General features: G+C 44.5%; 2 protein-coding genes and 1 long non-coding RNA gene across 3 annotated transcripts; 1 reads left to right on the top strand and 2 right to left on the bottom strand.

The window, feature by feature from the left end:
• Nucleotides 1–1,215: 1,215 nt before the first annotated feature.
• On the bottom strand, nucleotides 1,216–3,956 carry LOC9267737 (uncharacterized). The gene is made up of 4 exons (XR_001539835.3): nucleotides 3,703–3,956; nucleotides 3,536–3,628; nucleotides 2,707–2,772; nucleotides 1,216–1,488 (listed from the first exon to the last, which is right to left on the bottom strand). It is a non-coding gene; the product is annotated as an uncharacterized lncRNA (long non-coding RNA).
• Nucleotides 3,957–8,816: 4,860 nt separating this feature from the next.
• LOC107275777 (L10-interacting MYB domain-containing protein) lies at nucleotides 8,817–10,796 on the top strand. Its single transcript, XM_015755905.3, has 4 exons — nucleotides 8,817–9,036; nucleotides 9,235–9,377; nucleotides 9,478–9,861; nucleotides 9,956–10,796. Exons 2-4 carry the CDS (start codon nucleotides 9,242–9,244, stop codon nucleotides 10,537–10,539), a joined length of 1,104 nt encoding a protein of 367 aa, XP_015611391.1. The 5' UTR covers nucleotides 8,817–9,036; nucleotides 9,235–9,241; the 3' UTR covers nucleotides 10,540–10,796.
• LOC107276824 (uncharacterized) lies at nucleotides 10,787–12,426 on the bottom strand. Its single transcript, XM_066304270.1, has 2 exons — nucleotides 11,588–12,426; nucleotides 10,787–11,488 (listed from the first exon to the last, which is right to left on the bottom strand). The coding sequence occupies exons 1-2, from the start codon at nucleotides 12,179–12,181 to the stop codon at nucleotides 10,787–10,789; spliced, it is 1,296 nt and encodes a 431-aa protein (XP_066160367.1). The 5' UTR covers nucleotides 12,182–12,426.
• Nucleotides 12,427–23,537: the final 11,111 nt, after the last annotated feature.

Below are 23,537 nucleotides of genomic sequence, written 5' to 3'. Positions count from 1 at the left end.
TATTGCAACTCCTTACAGAGAAATGGAGGCGAGGGGTGGGGGGGGGGGGGGGGGGTGGGCGGCGCCAGCCATGCTGGCGCCCTCCTCCCTGGGGCGGCACCAGCTGTGCTGGCGCCCTCCTCCTGCTACGTCAGTTCGCGTGTGCCACGGTGGCAGGAGGACGACGGCGCCAGCCACTCTGGCGCCCCAAAAAGGACCATTTCTGGGTTAAGTTTTTCTAGGGGTCTATTAGCGAAATAGGTTTTTTAAAAGGACCAAAATGTGAAAAATCCAGGTAGGCGGGACATTGATCATGATGGTCTGGACGATATATGTATTTCAGACGGTAAGGATTTCTTGCTATGTCATTTAATTAATGTCAATCTAATTATATTTCTTTTAGCTTAGATATCATTTTGCATTTATTTATAAAGGAGTAGTACTTTTCATCTTGCTGTGTTGGCCTGTTTCCGGAAAATCACAATGTTGGGCTATCCTACATAAATTTAATCTGCTTGCTTAATTTTCATGGGAAACTGCACTTATGCTGATTAACCTAGCTCTTTTGTTGATAAGAATTAATATAGTTTACAAAAGCGTTATTGTGCATTAGACTAAATGAATATATGTGGAGTCGTTAAATTATGTATACGATGAGTGCAAGCTATAGTCGCTGAATAAAATCTCACTGATTCATTGTAGTTGTAACTAAAGAAAAAAGAGACTATGCTCAACACCTTCGCCGCCTCCCACCTTGATGGCATGCTGGCGTCCTCCTCCAGCCCGCTTCCAAAGCCAGGATCCTCATCCATATCTGCTACCGTGGCCCGTGGCATTACCGACTCCCAAGTTGGCGCATCTGCGACAATGGGTTATGTGGACACCCCGAGTATTATACCATCCAGTGTCCAACGCGACCACCACATACTATTGGAGAAGTGGGATCCATACATGCACAAATAGCCACTCGTCCTCAATATGTCCATGATCGCGGTTGACAACCTTCTGTTATAATAACCGAAATGTCGAGTAGTGAGCGCAAGACATAACCGTAAGATAGCTTGCCAGTCCACTCTGTCATAAGCCCATCAACCACTCGAAGGTGGTGACTGAAAGCATACCCCAGTGACTCGATCCAAAGCGCTATCCCCGATTATCTCAAGCGATCAAAACTCGTTACTCATGCTTGGCTAGTCCCCAGGAATGCGACTAGCCTCACACTTTCATCGCAAGCAATTAATAAACATAGCAAGTACCATAATAGGGTTAAAGTGCAGCAAGGTACATGACACATAATATGGTCCAAGGTCCCAACATACAACACATAAATATAGCAGCGGAAGTCTCAATTAGAGTTCATAAGCAAAAGATAAAACCGGTGGTGCCACAACCCCACTAGGGCAAACCAACCGGGCAAGAGCCAAGCTGCAATAGATCACTTATTGCCCTCGCCGCCCTTGGCAAAGCAATGACCACACAAGAAACATAACTCATAACCGGAATCCTCTCCTGAAATTGCAGACACCGGGTTAAGTACAAGATTGTACTCGCAAGTCTTACCCAAAATTATAAATACATAAGGGAGAGAGAAGTATGCAAGCTTTCTAGCCTATAGTGGGTCTCTAGGTTCAACATTTGCATAAAGCTAATTTTATTGAGCAATTAATGAGTAAAATAAGCAAGGACAAGTAAATCTAGCATCATTTTAATTTATGGACAGCAAGTATATAATTCTGAAATGTATAAGCAAATGAGCCCAAACGGCGCTCTCATCATCAACCATGGACTACCAAAGTCCATGCCAACATGGCACAACATGCCAACACCACCATCAAACATAATCCCATCCATAATAATCCACATTTGATGCTAACATAACTGACTAACACATCAAGCATTGTCCATAACCGAGGACACGGCTATTCGAATAGATTATACTCTGATCAGAGGTGTACAACAGGACCCACACGAAATGAACAAAGATCAAATGCTACATACCCCGTCGAGTGTGGTACACAAGTGATTCAAGCTTATTACATGCCCGTTCTTAGCCCCACCCCAACCACCTATACCACGCTGGGGTTCCCGACGACTCAGTCGTGCGTGCGCGATGTGACCAAGGCGGGTGCGCCACGCGGGAGGCACCCCCGTCCAAACCTAGGCACTCGAGGCCCTCCAAAGGCTACCTGCCTCACGACTCTCCAACGTGGTATAAATGATCACAGTAGAACTAGTAAGAACAAGCCGGTCCCAAATAAGGCATGTGGTAAGTACGTAGGGTGCTTGATTAGATGTCAAAATGTTCGGTCCTTAACGACCTAGACGGGGCTACTTGCATCAGGGGAAACCAACCTCCCATTATCGCCCTATCACCCGTCCGAATCCAACATAATTCATCAACCATTATTTAGTGTAAGTGCTCAAGTTTTATGCCCAATAATGCAAGTTGTCTATATACCACAATTAATAGCACTGTCCATCTCTATAGTTCTATTAGCACTAAGCATGGCTAAGCATTAATGAATAAGACATCCCAAGTAATCCCAACCAGTGGTAATAGGGTATAAGGACAGCAATATCACAAGAACTAAATGCATAAATGAGTTCTACCCATACACCATAAACCGACAATATTAATATCTAGGCAATGCATGCATATATGTACGTATAGATTGCAACCAAATCATTTTTAGAGAAAGCATAGGTTCTATATGCTTAGGTGCTTGCCTTGCTGCTGCGTGGAAACACACTCAACCTCAGAGTCTTGCTCCACGTACTCCGAATTCTCCGAATCTATCGATAAGAGGCAAGTATGCAAATAAGATTCGAATAAACATGCATATGCAACATGCTCTGCAGAACACGGGGTAAACACAGTGGACATGTCACATTTTCAACAAGAACTTGGGTGAAAGAATGACCCTATTTGCTGCCATGATTCTGGAGATATAAAAGTGACAAGCCACAAATGCTGAAAATGGTCCTATGCCAAAACTGAATATAAACTATAGGTCATTTGGTGATACCCACATATTCTAGCAAATTTTCATGGGTGAAACTTGCTCCATACAAAAGAGTATAATTTACTGGTGATAGGAATAGTATTCGGATTATTTAATTTGGAGTTTGAACAAGATAGTAGGTATATATGAAACCTAGAGAGTGAGAAAAAGAAAACTGCTGTCTGCAGCCCTTGTGCCCAAGATTTGATTCGAAAGTTTACTTCGCAAATGCTCAGTGATTGAGGAAAATGAAGAAGGCATGATTTAGCTCAGCTATTGGTTTTGTAAATACAACTTTTACAAGGTGTTGGTTAGTTCTCGGAGGGATTAAGTCGCAACATGAAATTTCTAGCTGGCCTAAGAACTTATGATGCTGAAAGACAGCAACTTGCTTCCAATGGCAACTCATAAAGGTCCAAAGGTTGCTGTTACACTCCATGCATGCATATACTTTAGAATGCAGATGGTGAGGTACTTTGGTTGTGAAGGTTGGAGCACAAACAGCCATAGAACAAGAACAAATCAATGAAGAAAAAAAAAATGGTGATAGCAACCTGAGTAAACCGAGGGAGATAGGGGTTGTAATCGTCGGAGTGGAGAGAGACGAGTTGCAGCTGTTCTTTGCTCTAAAATCTTGCATCAATGACCTGTGGAGAGAGGTAGGGAGGCTCAACACAATGGCACTCACAAGAGGGACACAATGGATGGGAAGGAAACTCACCAAGTGGAGGAAAAACATGGTTGTTTTGCTGCTGCAACCAGCAGCAAGCTCCACCTATTTTCTTCCCGATCTCCCTCACGAATCCATGCATGTGCAAGATATTTGGATGGATGGGAGGCTTGGATACTTGAGATTGTTGTGGTGTGACATGCAGGGATGGATCTCAAGTGTTTGGAGGAGATTTGATGGGAAGAAGTGAGCTGGGAGCTCAGCTTGCAAGAAAGAAAAGAACAGGCACGGGAGAAAGAAAAGAGGAAGAAGATGAAAGGGTTTAGCTTGTCTTATGGATCTGATGTGGGTGGATGACCTGGAGGTGGGTTGGGGTTTGGTGGAGAGCCTAGGTCTGTGACAGGTGGGGCCAAGTCGAGCTGGGTCCATGGGACAGATAAAGGAAGGTTAGAACCATAAGTACACATTGAAAATAGTGAATTTTCAGGAATTTTCCTTCTCTCCTTCTTGGGTAACTAGTTTGTCCTAGCTACAAGAGAGTCAAAAATGTGTGTTCTGGCGTGGAGATAGATTGAGTTACGTAGTTTCCATTTTTCAAAGTTTCACTCAAAAATTCAAAATATTTTAATTATGGCAAAAAGGTGAAAAGGGGTATGCTGAGAAATAAATTGAATTTTAATGAGGTTAAAACTGACTGTAAAAATTCTAGAAAAATTATATTAACTCATTATAAATAATGTACTATTTGAATAAATTATAAAACCTATATCCTTCAGTTCAACTTTAGGCACATTTAGAAGTTGCTTCATTTTGCCAATTAGGTTTCTAATTAATTTAGCTTGACTACCTTGACTGCTTTACTTGAGGTAGTAAAAAGAATGATAAAATTATGAAACCTTCATGGTGGTCATCTTAGGTTGTCTAAGAGACAAGACGAGCTTCAAGGAATTTTATGTTGCTTAGATTTAGTACAGAGTCTATGTTCATTTAACATGTACCAATCAGCAAAACAAAAGAAATCATTCAAGCTAATAAATTGGACTTCACTACAAACAGGTACACAATCACACAATCACAGCCACTAGTTACTCAAATTACAAACCAAATGCTATGCGTGATTGGGTAGATTATCTAATAAGAGAAATATTAATGACTAGACTATGAAGTTATATTTCCGATTGGTCATTTAATATAGTTAAATACAAAGAGGTTTTGACTTGGCTTAAAAGTTAAAAGGGAGAAAAAGAAAGGTGGATCTTCGTGGATTATCTGGTATTGAGTTGGCTTAGTCTCTTATATTCTCGTTCCATTCGTGCAAGGAAATTATTGGTGAGTAGGTCTTTAGTTGTGTTGGTGAATTTTATTAGCGTCGTAGTGCTCTCTGAAAAATTGGATGAGACTTCATTAACCCAGCAACTTATAGATTTCGCCACCAAGGTTATAGAGTTATTTGTTTTCTGAAAAAAAATGTTTTCCCTATAACGGTAACTAAAGATTCACATCGTCCCAAACGAAGGTCTGGTAAAAGGTTTAAATTTCTAGCCATTTTAAACATAAGAATCATCTGGAGAATTTTTTTTAAGAAAGTTTTTGAAACTCCTATAATTTTATCAGAAACACAATATATGACATGTTAAACAACTAATTAAAATTTCAGGTTGTTACAGGTTATGGAAGGAGGACCCCAAGGGAATGTTCACGGACAATATCCAGACCAACGGCGCGTCCATCACTTGGGAGGAGGGTCTCATGCCTGAGGTGAAGTATTGGTTTGTGCTGTTCGATACTGCTAGGTTGTTAGTAGGGTTTAAACTTTAGAACAATCACGTCAGGTAAAAATACATGTTGTTTCGTAGAATTTTACAATGTGAATTATTCTTAAATTGGTGAATTTGTTATGTAGGAAGGAAGAAGCAGGGAGGCTGAAATTTCTATTTTAATCTAATAATGGAGTTGAACATGTGATTTGATCTTTATGCTAATTTATTTTGCAAACAATCTGGGTGTGGTTACTGACTGCATGCTATTTTTTCCCAGGTTTTCCTGTTGGAATTTGCTTATTTTATAAGTTTTCTTCCTTAAAATTCCATTTGTTCTGTGATTGTTCTCAAGTGGCAAATGAGGAAGTTGTTGATTTAGTATATTAAACATTGGTGGAGGAATATTGATCAAGTGCAAAATTGATCAAAAGTTGCCTGTTGATCTGGCGACGAAGATCAGTTGCAAAACTAATACTCTTTCAAAATAGACATGATAGCAAAGGTTGTATTTTTCTTAAGTTCTTTGCAGCATAAATATTCCATACTGGTGTACTGTGGTTCTACACGGTGATTTTCTTAATTTTATTTAATTTTCATTTTGTATGGAAACAAAAATGAGGCTTGGTGTCTTCTCCGTTTCAATGATCTATTCTCGCCAACATGGATTCCATGTGCATTGTTGTACTCTGGTTGGATGCTCTACACTTCTGAAGTGTTGTGTTTATTTTTCATTTTCAAGTTGAGTGGAAATTACAATGAAAATTTATTTATTCTATCTCTGAAACGAAAATGGACAGTCTTGGATACATATTAAGTATGCATTGCTAAATATTAGGTTGAAGCAAGATGTAATAAAGAACGTGCATTGCACGTGCATGATTACTAGTATCAATCAAATGTCTTAATAAACCCTCACTGCTTTGCGACTTATTAAAGAAGTCCACAAAACAAGCATAAAAATTTTAAACTGTAAGGTACCTTTTAAAATGCACTGTAGTAATTCACTAAAGAATTAACGGTATTGGGTATTTAATCACGTGCAAATTTGCCAAAACAAAAATTACCTAAGACCCAAAGGAACGTGACAACGGTAGCTCGGTAAGAATTTTGACGTGGGACCAAAACCATCTGAAAGTAGACTCCATAAGCTTTCCAGCAAGTACTCATGGGCCTCGAAATTCCTTCTAGATCAGCGGCTAGGTCCGTTTGAAGTTGATGCTGTTAGGAGGCTTGATTCCAAATCCAAAACGTGTACAACTTGATCTCTTGTCTTCTATGGGCCAAAAGTGACATGGTGAGTTAGAAGTAGACTTGGAGAAGGTCTTGGTTTGGTCCCCAATCAACTTTATCATCCATGCATTCGTTATGCTCGGCCTCTTTTACTTCGTACAAGCAAGAACCTCTGCAAACGAAAACACACAAAACTTATTGTGTAGTAACGTTTGTTCAAATATATAACAAGTAAATCTAATGTAGAACATATGCACCTTTGGTTGATTAATACATAAAGTAGTCATGGTTATATCCGAGCTAGTTGTGTACTCATCAGCTGGTATGGACCCGAAGTGGTCACACAGCATGGCACGTGCGCTGGCACTGGATACACGGACGTGGCCAAGAGGGGACGTTCCTGGCCTGGGCATTAATAGAATACTTATATCAATAAGCTGCAACTTGTTTTCAGAAGCCGATCTCCAAAGAACTCTAGGGTTAAGCGTGCTTGGCTTGGAGCAATTTGGGATGGGTGACCGACCGGGAAATTGTTCCCGGGTGCGCACGAGTGAGGACAAAGTGTGCAGAAAAGACTTGTGTTGGTCTGTGAGGACAGTCTATGACCTATAAAAGCTATCAGATGTAAGCAGGCTTCCCGGGTGCGCACGAATGAGGACAAAGTGTGCAGAAAAGACTTTTGTTGGTCTGTGAGGGCAGTCTATGACCTATAAAAGCTATCAGATGTAAGCAGGCCCGGCCTGGGAGAGGTGGGTCTACAAGATCCTAGAGAACATCAATGTTAAGCTAGATGGTTTCGCTTCTGCTTTACAAAGCCAGCTGAGCTTCAATAAAATGATAGAAACACAACTAGCTCAATTGGCTTCTTTAGTCCCTGCAACTAAAACTGGGAGGATTCTGGGCCAACCCGACTCCTCCATTGAAAATGTCAAGGCGATCACGACGAGGGGAGGTAAGTCCACTCGTGATCCGCCGTATCCTAACCCTACAGGAACTAATGGGATTGCCAGAGAAGCGCCATCTAGTGACTCGGCTGACAAAGAGGTTCAGCCAGAAAAAGCCGTGCCGCAGGAATACTTCGACACATGATTGCTGCCGTTTTCCTCAACGGAGTAGGAAACCGTCAGTGGACGAGCAGTTCGCTCGCTTTGTTGAAGTAATCCAGAAGATTCACATCAACGTGCCATTGTTGGATGCTATGCAAGTGCCAACATATGCTAGTTATCTCAATGATATCCTCAACAACAAGAGACCGCTCCCAACAACAGAGGTGGTTAAGCTGACGGAGCAGTGCAGCAACGTCATACTCCACAAGCTCCCCGAAAAGAAGAAGGATCCGGGGTGTCCTACGATCTCCTACGACCAAACCCTGTGTGATCTTGGAGCCAGTGTCAGCGTCATGCCGAAGGACGTCTTTGACAAGCTCAACTTCACGGTGTTGGCACCAACACCATGGTGTTGGCACCAACACGGATGCGCCTACAACTGCTGACTCGTCAGTCCGTTACCCAGCGGAGATAGCGGAGGATGTGCCAGTCAAGATATGGGATTTCTTCATCCTGGTTGACTTTGTGGTGCTGGATATGGACACGGGAAAAGAGACGCCGCTCATCCTGGGGCGTTCGTTCCTTAGCACCGCAGGAGCTAACATTGACGTGGGAACGGGAAGTATCCGTTTCCATATCAACGAGAAGGAGGAAAAGTTTGAGTTTCAGCCAAGGACTGAACAATGCTCCACGGTCAGAATAAAGTACGGGCCAAACCCGCAGAATATTCAAGTGGTCGAAGTGGAGCCACCCAATACGGATAGCCTAGTAAGGGCTCCTTTGATTCAAAGGATTGGCATAGGACTTTTGTAGGATTTACAATCCTATGGATTTTTTCCTATGTATGTCTTTGATTCATAGGAAATGAAAGGAAACATTCCTTAGGATTGCATTCCTTTAGTTCATTTTCACAGGAAAATAAGAAAGAGGTCTGACCTCTTTGGAAACTTTCCTGGCGCGAAAGAAGGGCGCGCCCACGCGTGCGCACGTCGTCGTTGGCGCCACTTTTGTGTGTTTGGCGGTAAACCGTGGCCCTTCGCGCTTCTTCCAGAAAAAGAGAGAGAGAGAGAAAGATGGGAACGAGAACACCGAGGACCACATATTAGCAGCCAAGAAAGCCAACTGTGATAGAGATAGACAACAGCTTGAGCCGGCCGCTGGGGGTGCAAGGCGGAGGCGAGGCTCGCCGGCTCAGTCGCGTATGCGGCTTCTGCTGGGGACGCCGGCCCAACAACTAGCAGCACGCAGCAACCAAGCACAGCATCCATCTGGCGCGCAGGTTGGGCTCCGCTAGGCGGAGGCGTGCGGCAGGTCCGCCATCGAGGGCAGCAGCCAGGGCCATCGATTTGGTATTTGTCTGCACTTTTGAGCTTTCATACTTGACTTATTATTGACTTATTAGTGCTTCTGTACTTTGGATCTATGGATTAGTGAATTTTTAAGCTGACTACTTGGAACTAGTTTGTTTCATTGGCACTGTAGGTGTAAATCCCTCTCTGATAAGGATTGTGTATTTCTTTTTTCTTTCTTTTTTTTTTGGGGGTTAGGAAAGCAATGCCATCGAAAGGCTCTTCTCAGATGACCATGACAAATCAACGCAATTTGTCCGATCGACGAGCCCAGCAACCTCTATCACAGGTTTATGTTGATGTTGACAGTGAGCATGGGACTGCAGAGCGTCAAGAAATAGGTAATATTTGCAAATTCAGTTTCACTTGTTGTTTGCATCAAACCTTTTTTGTTTCATATTGCTGCTGAAACTGAAATTGTTAAATGTTTGTCAAATTTAGGGACGACAAAGAGAGCCAGATGGAGTCACCAGATGAAGATGTTCCTTATTGAGCTCCTAACAGATCATGACGTGCCAGGTTTTCGAACACAAAATGCTTGGAGTAAGGAAGCATGGACAAATATTGTTTGCCGCCTGAATACAAAATTCGGTACATCATTTACGACCAACCAAGTCAAGCAAAAGGAGCAGGATTTGAAGAAAGATTATCGCAGTGTTAAAGATTTGTTGGATCAAAGTGGTTTTGGGTGGGATAGTGACAGAATGATGGTGAGTGCACCACAAAGTGTTTGGGACACTTTTGCTGATCGCAAGAACAAAGATGCAATTCATTGGCGAGATAAGTCGTTCCCATATTTTGATGATTTAGCTCCACTTTATGATGGTGAGCTTTATATTTTTTTTATCAGTGGTTTGTTTGTTTTGTTGAAATGTTTTAGGCAAGTTATGCTGATCGTGAGGAGAATATAATTGTGTAGGTCGTTATGCTGAAGGGAGAACTCGCCATGGTATGGACCATTATGCAAGGAAGACAAAGAATGCACCAGCTCATTCAACACAAGAAGCAAATGTGGTTGATACATATCAGTCACCATCCCCTAATTCAAATGCTCCAGGTGAATCAGGTTTGCAATTTCCTTTTGGTGAAGAGGTTGAGACAGCCAATTTGGACTTTTCACAGCATTCACCTACCCCTGTCCATCTCACAAAAGTCCCACCTAGCTCGGCACAAACACCTTCAGAGGTTCCTGAATCTCGACCTGGGAAGAAACAAAAGATCAAATCTGTTAGTCCTGATGATGGATTTCATGAGAGATACCTAAAACTTAAAAAAGAAGAAATAGATCGATTTGCTGCAATTGAGGAGAAGAAATTGGAGGATCCTTACAGCATCAACAAGTGTATCACAGTGCTTGAAGGTTTACATGGTCTACAAATAGGAGATATATTGGTGGCAGCTGATATCTTCAAAGGTAAGGATAATAGGGAAGTTTTCTTGTCCTTTTCAAGTGATGCATTACGCCTGGCTTGGATTAGAAAGGAAATCGCAGCATTAGAGTGAGTACTTTTGTGAAACATATGGCATGCAAGTAGTAGGATAGTACTTTTGTGAAATAGATGGCATGCAAATAGAAGGATAGTACTTTTGTGAAACAAAGGGGGTACTTTTGTGAAGCAGATAGTAGTAGGATATACTTTTGCTTAGAGGGAGTGCATGCAAGTAGTTACTTCATTAAGTAGAATGTGACAAACTTGGAGTACAAGACTAGTAATTGACCTTGAATGCCATGGTGGTCAAATGCAATATATTATTTCCTTCGTGCTACGTAATGGTTCCACATCCGATGTGCCATGTCATCTCGTTTTCTATTCCCAGCTTCTCTAGAGTTGTTAAATTCTTGTACATCACCATTATAGTTCTCGTCTCCATTTGGCACATCAACAATATGATCTGGATCAATCTCCAAACGACAATTACTTGGCCACACCATATCTCCATTATGCAGGCGTATGAAGTTGTGTAGAACACAACAGGCAACCGAAATATCAACTTGTTTACGAGCTGGGTGGTGTGAGCCGGTCTTTAGTATAGGAAATCTCATTTTTAATACACCAATTGCTCTCTCTATATGGTTTCTGAGTTGTGCATGCCGAAGATTGAATAACTCCTTATAATTTTGTGGCTTTTGATTAGCTCTGCCCTGTTCCTTTAAATGATATCTTGTCCCACGATACGGTGCTAGAAACTGTGTTGTATTTGCATAACCAGCATCTACAAGAAAAAATTTACCAGGAGGTACTTCAAAACCATGGTTTAGTGCATCTTGAAGAACTCTTGCGTCTGAAGCTGATCCCTCCCAGCCGGCATGTACATGTACAAATTTCAGATCGAAGTCGCAAGCTACCATAACATTCTGAGAAATTGTTTGCTTTCTATTCCGGTATGGTTCTTGCTGGTCTAGTGGAAGTATCATTGGTACATGTGTCCCGTCAATAGAGCCAACACAATTCTATACAAATACAAATATAACCTTGATTAAGTCTTTTTATGTACAATGATTGGTTTAACTCAAAGTAAAAAAAAAATCAAAACATGAATCTGTTCATACCTCAAAAAAGGGGTGAAATTTTGGTCTTCTCAAGATATGATGGGGGTGTAGGAAAGGTGGCCGTATATATACACATGTAAGTTGTGTAACTGCATCAAGCACAACCCCAAAATACTTGCTTATTGTTTGCCCGCTGTGTTGAAACTGATCTTGCAAGGTCTCATTACTTGCATTTTTTGCTAGTGCATACAAGAATATAGCAACTTGTTCTTCTACTGAGACATCTCTTGCATCAGCAAGTAGTTGTTTCTCACGCAACTTATCGACTAAAGCTCGAAAAACATTAACTTCCATGCGAAAATTCCTTTTGCTTAGGCTCTGATGACCTGTTAAGATTTCATTAACACGACAAGCCCCTGAAAGTTTTGATGTGTGCATCGGTTTCCTACTAGATGATGGTTGTGACGAATCTCCTTCGATGGTAGGGAGAACAAAAAGCATGAACTCATCTTCATTCTGTGACCGTCGTCGATAACTTGGATCCATGACAATCACAGGGGAAATCAACAACAAATAATAAATCTGATGGTTTGGTCTACCAATATATATAGGAGAGCAGAAGCAAGCAAATAAGTTGCTAATCCTTACATACATACCAAAAAGAAAAAAAAATCATTTATGACTTACCAAATGAATTGCCACGTTTGAGCTCTTGTCATGCTTGGCCGATACAATCGAAGGTGAGGTGAGCTAGTTTTGTTGATGTCCAGTTGCAGCTACAGCAATATATATAAGGACATGCAACGGCTAGTACTTGCTTTGAACGCCAACGGCTATCTGTTCAAATTCAAACCGGAAGAGAAATCCTGTATTTTTCCTATAGCACTATCAAAGGGCACCTTTCATTTTTTCCTATGTTTTTGATTCCTGCGGGATTGAAGAATCATACTACTTCAATTCCTGTGTTTTTCCTATTCCTGTGTTTTTCCTATCCTGCGAATCAAAGGGGCCCTAAAGTTCATGCAGAATTTCCTAAAAAAGGAAACAACGATGCACAGGAGCCGTTAATGGAAGACGCCGGTAAAATCAAGTACACCGGCCAAGAAGCTAGAGCAGTCGAAGCCGTCTTTTGCACCAAAACCAAAGGTGTGGATAGAAAAGCCAAAGACGCCCGCTCCATTACCTCCGGAGACGGGTGGAAAATCCGCGCACTGAACTGAAAGGAGGTACGGTCTTGCACGTCGGACTTAAAATGACGCGACCTTCACCAACAGGTAAATTGGTATGTATCCGCATATTTGTTTTCAACAATTTAAAATTTTGCATCATCACATGTTTGAATTTGAAAATTGCATTTAGGATTTTTTTGAATTTTGAGGAAATTCTTCAAATGAATTTTTCAGAGCAAATCAAAATAAAATTTTCAACGAAAATTCACTGTGCCACGACCACACTGACCGTTGGAACCCAACGGCCGAAAGTAGGGCTGGTTTGGCTCACCAAGGGTTCGGCCGAACCGGCCAGGCAACGGTCGGCTGCCTCCCTTTTTGAGGCAACGGCTAGTGGGCCCCACAGGTCAGTTTTGACCATTGTGGGTGCACCACTTAAGCCAACCGGCCGGGAGAGGGAAATCCACCCCATTTCAACACATTTTCATTCCCATTCTAAAGTTTGCTCTCAAGTTCATTCAAGCTTTGATAGTTTCCCTCAAATTCAAATACTTAGCTGCATATATACAAGTTGCTTTGGTGAAACTAACCGGCGGGTGAAACTCTTGCTATTCTAATCCCCGCCGAGTTAGACCGTTCTTGCTCCATTGTGCAGAATGAGGAGGCAGCTGTCTCGTCTGTTCAAGGGGTCTGGCTTTTCGTCAAGTCATCATGACGAGTCTAGTGCTCATTCATCAGCTGATGTCTCGATAGAGGACGCCGAAGCTCCGCGACGTCTCCTGAACGACGCCGACCTCGACCTTGTTGACGATTGGGAAAGACAAGCCTACTACATTCTGAGCGACCGGGAGTACGCTCACATGCGAGAATACTCTCCGGAGCTGCTGAAAAAGATAGGTATGGATGTTGATTTTCGTGCTATTTGGAAAGCTGTTGGTTGGCATAGATTTGCTGTGGTTGATGAGCCTGATTCTCGTTTGCTTACTTTTCAATTTGTGTGCACTTTGAAAGAAATAGAAGATGGAGTTTCCTTTTGCTTTTTCCATAAAGAATACACACTTACATGGAAAGGATTAAGTACACTTCTTGGCTTTCACGATTCCTGTAAAATCGATCTCCAGAAAGGAATTTCTTTGTTCGAGAAAAATAGGTTTTGGGAAGATATTTATGGTGCTCCAATTTGCAAGAAACCTAGGACGAATGATATCCATAATCCTACACTTAGGCTCATGCACAGGTGGATTGCTATGACTTTGTTTCCTAGAGGTGATCTTAGACCCATTAGGGGGGATGAATTAATTATCATGTTTGCCATGGTTACAAAAACCAAAATTGCTCATGTGAAATGTATGATAAGGCAATGTTAGGACGTATAAGATTTTTTGCTCTTGTTGAGTGCACATCTCTGATTACTCGGAGCAAAAGGGCTAGGGGTCGTTAGTGACCAAATAGCTTTCATCTCAGCCGCTCGTCCTTGTATTGATGAGAATTATCTAGTGCAAGGGCATATTCTTAAACATGAAGTAGATGGATCTTTGATATACCTTTTCCCCGGTTGTACAAATGAAATTCCGTTGCCAAATGCGGGGTATCATTTGTACAACTGCTGTGAACTAACCATTCCCCTGCAGACCATAGAAGAATCTCGTGCAGGTGGAGCATACAGGGAGACGCGCAACATGGCAAGGAATGAACGAGAAAGTTCATCATCCTCAACACCCGTGCAGATGTATGAGGCAGGTTGGGAACCAATTGGGGATGCACCCGGATGGACCCAAGCTCCATGCCATAGCATTGGAGTCTCAAGCTGGGCAAGTGCCAGTGAGGACCGATGGCATGTGTGTCACGACCGGAAATAACCCAACGGGCGTTCCTTACGTGCGTGCATTATTCCTTGTCCCAGGAGGCAAGGTACACCAAAAGTTGATACAATTCAGAGTTTAACAAGCGGAAGCGTAATTAATTTATTACATGGGCGGCGAAGACCCAGCACACAAGAAGACAAATGAAAAACAGCGGAAGACTAGGGCGACAACCACAGGCGCTTGACGGCAGGCACGAGCTAGACACCAAAGCCTTCATCTTCCAGGAACTCCTCTTCTGGGTTTGGGAAAAATTGAGCAAGACTGAGTACAACCACCGTTCTCAACAAGACACACCCACAAGTGCAGAATAAATGTAAGGAAGTACAAGGGAGCCATAATATAGGGGGTTAGGGTTTGCAGTAAACAGCATTAAAAGACACTTAGTTGCTCAAAGCTATTTTGTAAACACGGTCCTAGAGCTATACAATATTATTAATCAAGGCCGTGAACCCACACGAACCTGCCTTAACCCAAGGCCTACGATGATTCAGACCGAACTGGCAACCCGACCCTGGGTCCCAGCTCGTCCCAAGCCAACCCAGGCCAACCATTCCACATTTTAGTTGTTAAGCAGGTTTGAAGAATTAAAAACACTAACTTGGGTACATTGCTCGGCTTGCCCATAACCGAGGGCGCGGCTATTCGAATAGGTTATACTCTGATCAGAGGTGTACATCTTTACCTACAAGACACATCTTCCTCACGTGTAACCACGTGCCACATACCACCACGGTATACAGACGGAAGACGTGACATAGTTTCCAACCCATCCTAGCCATAGACAAGAGTACCGACCCAATCCCACCTACGGCCGGAACCCCCGGGACAGGTAGGCAGGACTGAGCCCCTAGCAGCAGGACACCGGCCCTGTGCCATGACATCTCGACTACCGGGCCGCAGCTCGTGTAGCCTTCATTTGTCCTAGAGATGTCCATCGACCCCCGACTTCGTCCATTTCCATCCGTGTACTTTTGTTTATAACCAGACTGAGCCACAAACTAAGCCTTACCCACTAGACATGTGGAAGTACGGTAGTGCTTTGCAACAGAGGCCCGAAGACCGGTCCTTATATGGCCGAGGTGCTACTATCGAAACTATGCACCCCGAGCCCAGCCTAAAACCATTTTAGGGATTTTGAATAGAGGGGGCGGTGTGAATCCAATTCCACAATAATCCAACAATTCCAAAGTGTCCAGGTGATATGAATATCCCAAAGTCTAGAGTTGTAAAACCGCCTAATGTTACCTAATTAATCAGCGAAGCATCTACCTAAAATTATACTAGTGGTACTATGAGTAGAGTGTCCACTAGTTGGGGTTTTGTTTAATCTAGGGTGAACAAGGTAATAATAACAATAACAATAATAATAAGGTCATAACAAAGGTAGATAGGCATGGCTAAATAAAACAGTGATAACGCAGGAATTTAAATAAAGCGGTAATGCAATAATTTAAATTAAAATAATTTCATAAACTGGGATTCAATATGTTCAAGGATGATGTGACTTGCCTTGCTCGCTTTCCCAAACGCCGGCTTCAACTTCCACGAAGAGCGGATCCTCCGAAGCTGCAGCGTCTACACGACCAACGGAAAAGAAAAGGCTTTTACTCTAATAAACTCCATATAACCAGTAGGAACAAAGCACAAAAATGGGTTCTTGACTTCCTAAGGAAAAATTAGAGACTTGAACGGTCCAATTCCGAGTTCAAATGGCCAAGTTATGGCCATTTGAAGTTTATATGCTCTTTAAATGAATATTTGCGAATTTCTTCATTTAAATTTTAATTTAAAAAATGGATTTATTGCGTCAGCCGAGGGGAGGGGCGCGCGGACCGGGTCCACGGGGGTGGGGCCCACGCGGCAGCCTCACGGTCCACGGTGGACCGGGCGCACCCGGGCTCGCACCGGCCGGCGCCGTGGGCCCCACGCGTCAGCCGCACCTAAGGGCGCGGGCGGCTGACAGCCGGGCCCCACGCGGCAGCCGCTAGGCGCGCCCGGAGGCGGCCACGCCGGCGCAGCGGCGGGAGGCGGCGCGCCCGCGCCCCTATGGTCGCCGGCGGCCGCCATAGGCACGGCGGAGCGGCTGCTGAGAAAGGGGAGGGAAGGGGGAAAATGAAGCGGCGGTCCACGGCTCACCCCGGGTCGACGGCGACGACGGACACGGCGACCGGAGCGGAGGAAGGCGGCGGCGCAGCTCGGGTGGACGGGGTCGGCGGTGCTCCGGCGGTCGGCGAGCGGAACGGAGGGGTGGACGAGGTCGGCGGGGATGCGGCGAAGCCAAAGGAGACGGCGCCGAGGGGGAAGGTGGTCCGGGGTGACGACGGCGGCGGACCGGAGCTCGGCGGCGACGGCGAAGAGAGAGAGCGACGGCGCGAGCTCGATTCCGGCGGGGAGAGAGGGCGGCGAGTGGCGGAAACGGTGGAGGGAGGCACGGGGAGGGTTTATATAGGGTTGGGAGTGAGAGGGGGTGGCCGGAGGAGGGGGAAACGGGCGCGGGAGTCCCGGCCGCCATTAATGGCGCCGGCGAGGTTAGGGGAGGAGTTTCCAAACGAATCCGAGGGAGAGAGAGAGGGAAAAATGGGGGGAAAGGGGGAGGGGATCCCGGGGAATATTTCCCCCCTATTGATTGCACGCGGGGCGGACGGGGGCGGCGGGATTCGCGGCGGCGGCGGCGCTAGGGCGCGGGCGAGGCGGCGGGAGCGGCGGGAGGAAGGGGATGACGGGTGGGCCCCACCCGTCAGCGAGGGAGGCGGGCGGGCCCGCCTGTCAGCGGCGCGCGCGCGGGGAGGAGGCCGAATGGGCCGCGGGGAAGAGGAGAGAGAGGGAGAGAGATGGGCCGAACCGGCCCAAGAGGGGAAGGGGGGAAAAAGGACTTTTTAGAGCTTTTCTTTTTATAAAATCATTTTAACTTTGTTTATTTCTTAATAATTATTATTTGTGCTCTGAAAATTCCACTAAAATTTATTTACGCATTTTAGGCTTTTAGGAAATATACAAAAATCCTCCAAGCCTTATTTGACTTTTAACTTTGCACATTTTAATTGTTGGAGGCTTTCACACGGATTTTAATTATTCTAGGCATAATTTCGAGGATGTATTTTAGAGTCATTTTGGGACGCGACAATGTGCCTCATGACATACAGTGGGGGCACAACCAACCCCCTAGATCAAGTGGTATGCCTCCATCTCCAGGTGAATGGCGCTCAAGTTCCTCTCGTTGGGACTTGGGTGAAATCACTAGGAGAATGGTGAATGTGCAAACGGGAGAGATCTAATACAACCTCATGGAACACATAGCACAGACGCAAGAATGGCAACAGACTGCTGATGCTCAATTTGCCAACATCAACAACATGACGCAGCAACAGCATGATGACCTTCAAGCATATTTCCGCTTTCAGCGATTCAATCCTTACCAAGGATCCTGAGCGAAAGCCAAGCTTGAGGGGGGGGGGTAGAGACATCTCTCCCCCCACTGAGATAACTTGTATCACATTGTATATTTCTCTTTCCAATTGCATCCTATAAACTTGAAAACAACATAAAAATTTGTAAAATAGAAAATAACAAAAAGATAGGATAGGTTTGAGTCATGCTAGGTAAGACGAGCTCAGTATTTATTTTATGTTTCTATTTTGAAATTGAGATGGAAACGGCACATTCTATTTTTTCCATTAACATTTTAGATGGAAACAAACAACATATGTTAGATGGATCTTAAGATTCTAATTTGACACAATTGATAAATTCAGCTTGAGAAGATCATAAATGGTGAAAAATGTGCCTTGCACGTGCACGCTCACTAGTAGAATATGAAGAACCAGTCTTTGAAGCCATCAACCGATTGGTTCTCTCCAGGATATACAATAACTGCTTCTCCAAAAGACATATATCTCCTTGTGTTAGCCTCTTCACCATCAGCATGAATTGTTGGGAAAGCTGATATAAGGCTAGTGATGATATGTCTACTGCTAACCTTTTATACATATTGATCCATAATTGCACAAACCACCAAGGGCCTCCATAGTTGATTGCCTCATCTTTCAAGATGTTGCAAGTTGCAGACTAAAGCGTTTGATAAACTGATCCAAACATATATTTTCCTAAAGGGATATGTTTCTACTGAAACAGAAATTGGGGGGGGGGCATGTGTTAACAATGGAATTTGTCATCAGATTCAGAGTAGAAGGAAGAAGATCGAAGTGAATTTGGTAATTGAATTGAACTGAACTTGGAGTTGGACTGTGCATCAGCTGAATACCGTATCGGTAGAAAACAAAGTATGAAGTTGATCAAGGTTGATGAAGCCGATAGCCAATACAGCCGATATAACATAACTTGGGCTCAGCATGGGCCTAGATTGGGATAATTGCCATTGCCAATAAGAGATAGAGCTCAATTAAGGCAATTGTATCTATTAGTTAGAATATTGAGTCGGTTTGTTAGAGATTTGGTAAGAGACTGCTGTATATGGTCTTGTTTGTATCTTAACTTTAGAAATGATTGAGTCGTGTCCATAATGGACTAAGTTTGTACTCGGAGCATAAATATGAACCCCATAGCATTGTAATAGGAGAGCCAATCCAACACAACTACGACGCATCGCCACCCGTTTATTTTTCTCGTTTTCTAGCGAGTTCTTCGCAAGAGGTAACCCGTCTCAATGGCCTGCGCTATCAGGGCTAACATGTCGCTTTAGACGTGTTAGGCTCGATATCGCGAGTCTTTGCTAGCATGTCTTAGTTAATCTAATCTTACCTTCTCAATTTAGCTCTATTGGCTGCTGCTCGCTTGAGGGTTTATGTTGGTTTCGGTTAAATTGGCATGCTAGATTAGATTAGATGAGGCATTTACTATCCTGAAAAGTGTCTAATTGCTTGATTGTCTAGACTGCATGTTTCTTTTCATACTTTGAGATGCATCATCCCTAGTTGTGCTTAGAACCATGCAAACACCTGCAATTAGGCATAATAATGATGGCAAAATTTGCTACAGGACACCTAAAAGATGTGTAATTACCCGTCAGACACTGCAAATACGTGAATTGGCTATAGGATACCGCAAAAACCTGGTAATTAGCTACCGGATACCGAACCCCTTATTTTATTATATCTAGTGCAGATTGAAAGAGAAACAACGAGAAAAGTATTAATTTGCCCCTATCTCAATTAATCAACAGACGCTACACCGCGGCGAGTGAGATTAGTTGAGGCATCTACCATCCTGAAAAGTGTCTAATTGCTTGATTGTCTAGATTGAATGTTTCTTTTTCATACTTTGAGATGCATCATCCCTAGTTGTGCTTAGAACCATGCAAACTAGCCTGCAATTAGGCATAATAACGATAGTATCGGGGTTTCAGCCAATCTTACCTAATATGCATGTTTCACTCCCTGTTTCATGTATATTCCCCACTTATATAGATAGATCCTTTTATATAAGCATATCAAGCTTTAGACAGTGTCGGCTAGACTCCTGCCCTTCATGCCTGATTTCTATTTGATATGTTTATATGGATTAATTTGTTTATATAGATTTGTACTAGAGTATTAGCTAGTACTTTATTTTTCATGCTCTAAATATTATCTCATCGTCTACTTTCATAATGTTGTCTTAAATCAATCTATTAAACTCCATATACAGTATTATAGCCTTTTGGGCGTGTTGAGAGTTTATTATTCTTTGATATATCCAGTCCATAGCCAATTTGGTTTAACTCTATCTGCTGAGACCATCAACGATACGCTATCGGCCGATTGGCTATTGGTCGACTGATTCTGCTTTTATTCTTTCTTGCTGATTGCAGGATCAAATCAGTTGGCACGCCCTTGACGCACTCGAGGCTAGCTTTGGACCTGAGCAGATCTCCCAAGCTGCCGTGTTTTCACATCAACAAGTGGGTAGAGACTCGATGGACTAGGAAGTTCTCGTGGGGCGACACCCCAGTCATGGTAGGTTCTGTACGAGTATAGTGTTGTTGTTGAAGTGTTGATGATTGGAAAATACTGGTAAAAACCTAAAATGCACCCTATAAGTATATATATATGTTAAATATTCCCTGCTCTCGGGAGTGCCATGACTCCCCTCACTTCTGGCTCGAGGTAGGGTTGGTGTATCGAGATGCAATGGGGGCTCATAGTCCTTGGAGCGGGTGCCGCAATGTGAGAATGACTGAAAAGCCGGGCCGTGACGAGTCTCATGTGTTAGGTCTAGGCCCATGTGTTGGGCAAGTCACAGAGTGCGGGATTAAAGGCGTACATCCACTGCACTGTGAGTAAACCAATCTATTCGGATAGACGTGCTCGTGGATAATGAGTGCCAAGACTTGTACTACTCTTGACTATGTGACCTTGCTTAAGATTAGAGATGGAACAAACTATCTGACCTTGCCCACTGTGCGGGAAGGTCGATATGATGAAAGAGGATATAAAACAGAATGCGAGGGTAAACCTGACCTAGCGAGGCTTGGGGAAGGTGGATGAACCCTCGATGATTAATGACAACTCCAACTTAACGTTGTTTTCAGTTAAAACTGCTAAGTCGTAGGTTTGTGAAATGAATTGTGAAAACAAGCTTTAAGCAAATAAACCAAGCCATCCTTGAACCCCTGTGTGCACTAAATGCATTCTGTAGTGGTGGCTTGCTGAGTACGTTTGTACTCACCCTTGCTTAATTTAAATCTTTTAGAAAGGAGTTGGAGTCGAAATGGGCCCAACCATGATGCCAATGGGCTGAGGGCCTCAAAATTAGTGTCTGTCACGTCCCAAAACGACCCTAAAATACATCCTCTAAATTATGCCTAGAATAATTAAAATCTGTGTGAAAGCCTCCAAAAATTAAAATGTGCAAAGTTAAAAGTCAAATAAGGCTTAGAGGATTTTTGTTTATTTCCTAAAAGCCTAAAATGTGTAAATAAATTTTAGTGGAATTTTCAGAGCACAAATAATAATTATTAAGAAATAAACAAAGTTAAAATGATTTTATAAAAAGAAAAACCATAAAATCCCCCCTTCCCCATCTTGGGCCGGCTCGGCCCATTTACCTCCCCCTCTCTCCTCTTCCCCGCGGCCCACTCGGCCTCTCCCCGCGCGCGCGCCGCTGACGGGCGGGCCCGCCCGCCACCCTCGCTGACGGGTGGGGCCCACCCGTCATCCCCGACCTCCCGCCGCTCCCTCCGCTTCGCCCGCGCCAAGCGCTGCCGCCGTCGCCAAATCCGCCGCATCCCGCCGTCCCTGCGTGCAATAAAGTGGGGGGAATTGCTCCCCGTGATTCCCTCTCCCTTTCCCCCAAAATTTCCCTCCCTCTCTCCCTTGGATTCGTTTGGAAACCCCTCTCCTAATCCCGCCGGCGCCATTGATGGAGCCCGAGAACGCCGCGCCGGTTTCCTTCCTTTTCCGGCCGCCCTCTCTCGCCCCGGCCCTATTTAAACCCTCCCCGCGCTTCCTCCGTCCGTTTCCGCCTCTCGCCGCCCTTCCTCCTCGCCGGATTCGAGCTCGCGACGTCGCTCTCTCTCTCCGCCGTCGCCGCTGAGCTCCGGTCCGCCGCCGTCGTCGCCCCGGACCGCCTCCCACCTCGGCGCCGCCTCCTTCGGCTTCGCCGCATCCTCGCCGACCTCGTCCACTTCTCCGTTTCGGTCGCCGACCGCCGGAGCGCCGCTGTCCCCGTCGACCCAAGCCGCGCCACCGCCTCCCTCCGCTCCGGCCGCCTCCTCCGTCGCCGCCATCGCCCCGGGGTGAGCCGTGGACCGTCGCCTCCTTTCCCCCTTCCCTCCCCTCTCTCGGCCGCCGCTTCGCCGCACCGGTGGTCGCCGGCGGCGACCATCGGGGCGTGGGCGCGCCGCCTCCCGCCGAGTGGCTGCCGCGTGGGGTCCGGCCGTCAGCCGCCCATGCCCTCGGGTGCGGCTGACGCGTGGGACCCACGGCGCCGGCCGGTGTGAGCCCGGGTGCACCTGGTCCACCGTGGACCGTGAGGTTGCCGCGTGGGCCCCACTCCCGTGGACCCGGTCTGCGCGCCCTCTCCCCTCGGCTGAACCCTTTTTAAATTAAAATTTAAATAAAGAAATTCGCAAATATCTATTTAAAGAGCATATAAACTTCAAATGGCCATAACTTGGCCATTTGAACTCGGAATTGGACCGTTCAAGTCTCTAATTTTTCCTTAAGAAGTCAAGAACCCATTTTTATGCTTTGTTCCTGCTTGTTATATGGAGTTTATTAGAGTAAAAGCCTTTTTCTTTTCCGTTGGTCGTGTAGACGCTGCAGCTTCGGAAGATCCGCTCTTAGTGGAGGTTGAAGCCGACATTTGGGAAAGCGAGCAAGGCAAGTCACATCATCCTTGAACATATTGAATCCCAGTTTATAAAATTATTTTGATTTAAATTAATGCATTATCGCTTTATTTAAATTCCCGCGTTATCACTGTTTTATTTAGCCATGCCTATTTATCTTTATATGACCTTATTATTGCTATTGTTATTATTACCTTGTTCACCCTAGAACAAACAAAACCCCCAACTAGTGGGTACCCTATGCCTGGTACCACTAGTATGAATTTAGGTAGATGCTTCGCTGGTTAATTAGGCAACATTAGGTGGTTTTACAACTCTAGACTTTGGGAATATTCTCATCACCTGGACACTGTGAAATGGTTGGATTATTGTGGAATTGGATTCACACCTCCCTCTCTATTCAAAATCCTCAAAAGGGTTTTAGGCTGGGCTCGGGGTGCATGGTTTTGATAGTAGCACCTCGGCCATATAAGGACCGGTCTTCGGGCCTCTGTTGCAAAGCACTACCGTACTTCCACATGTCTAGTGGGTAAGGCTTAGTTTGTGGCTCAGTCTGGTTATAAACAAAAGTACACGGATGGAGATGGACGAAGTCGGGGGTCGATGGACATCTCTAGGGCAAATGAAGGCTACACGAGCTGTGGCCCGGTAGTCGAGATGTCATGGCACAGGGCCGGTGTCCTGCTGCT

The sequence above is a fragment of the Oryza sativa genome, chromosome 9 (genome assembly GCF_034140825.1).
Source record: "Oryza sativa Japonica Group chromosome 9, ASM3414082v1".
Classification (NCBI taxonomy): Eukaryota; Viridiplantae; Streptophyta; class Magnoliopsida; order Poales; family Poaceae; genus Oryza; species Oryza sativa.
The sequence above is the reverse complement of the archived record's forward strand: the minus strand, read 5'-3'. Positions and strand labels throughout refer to the sequence as shown.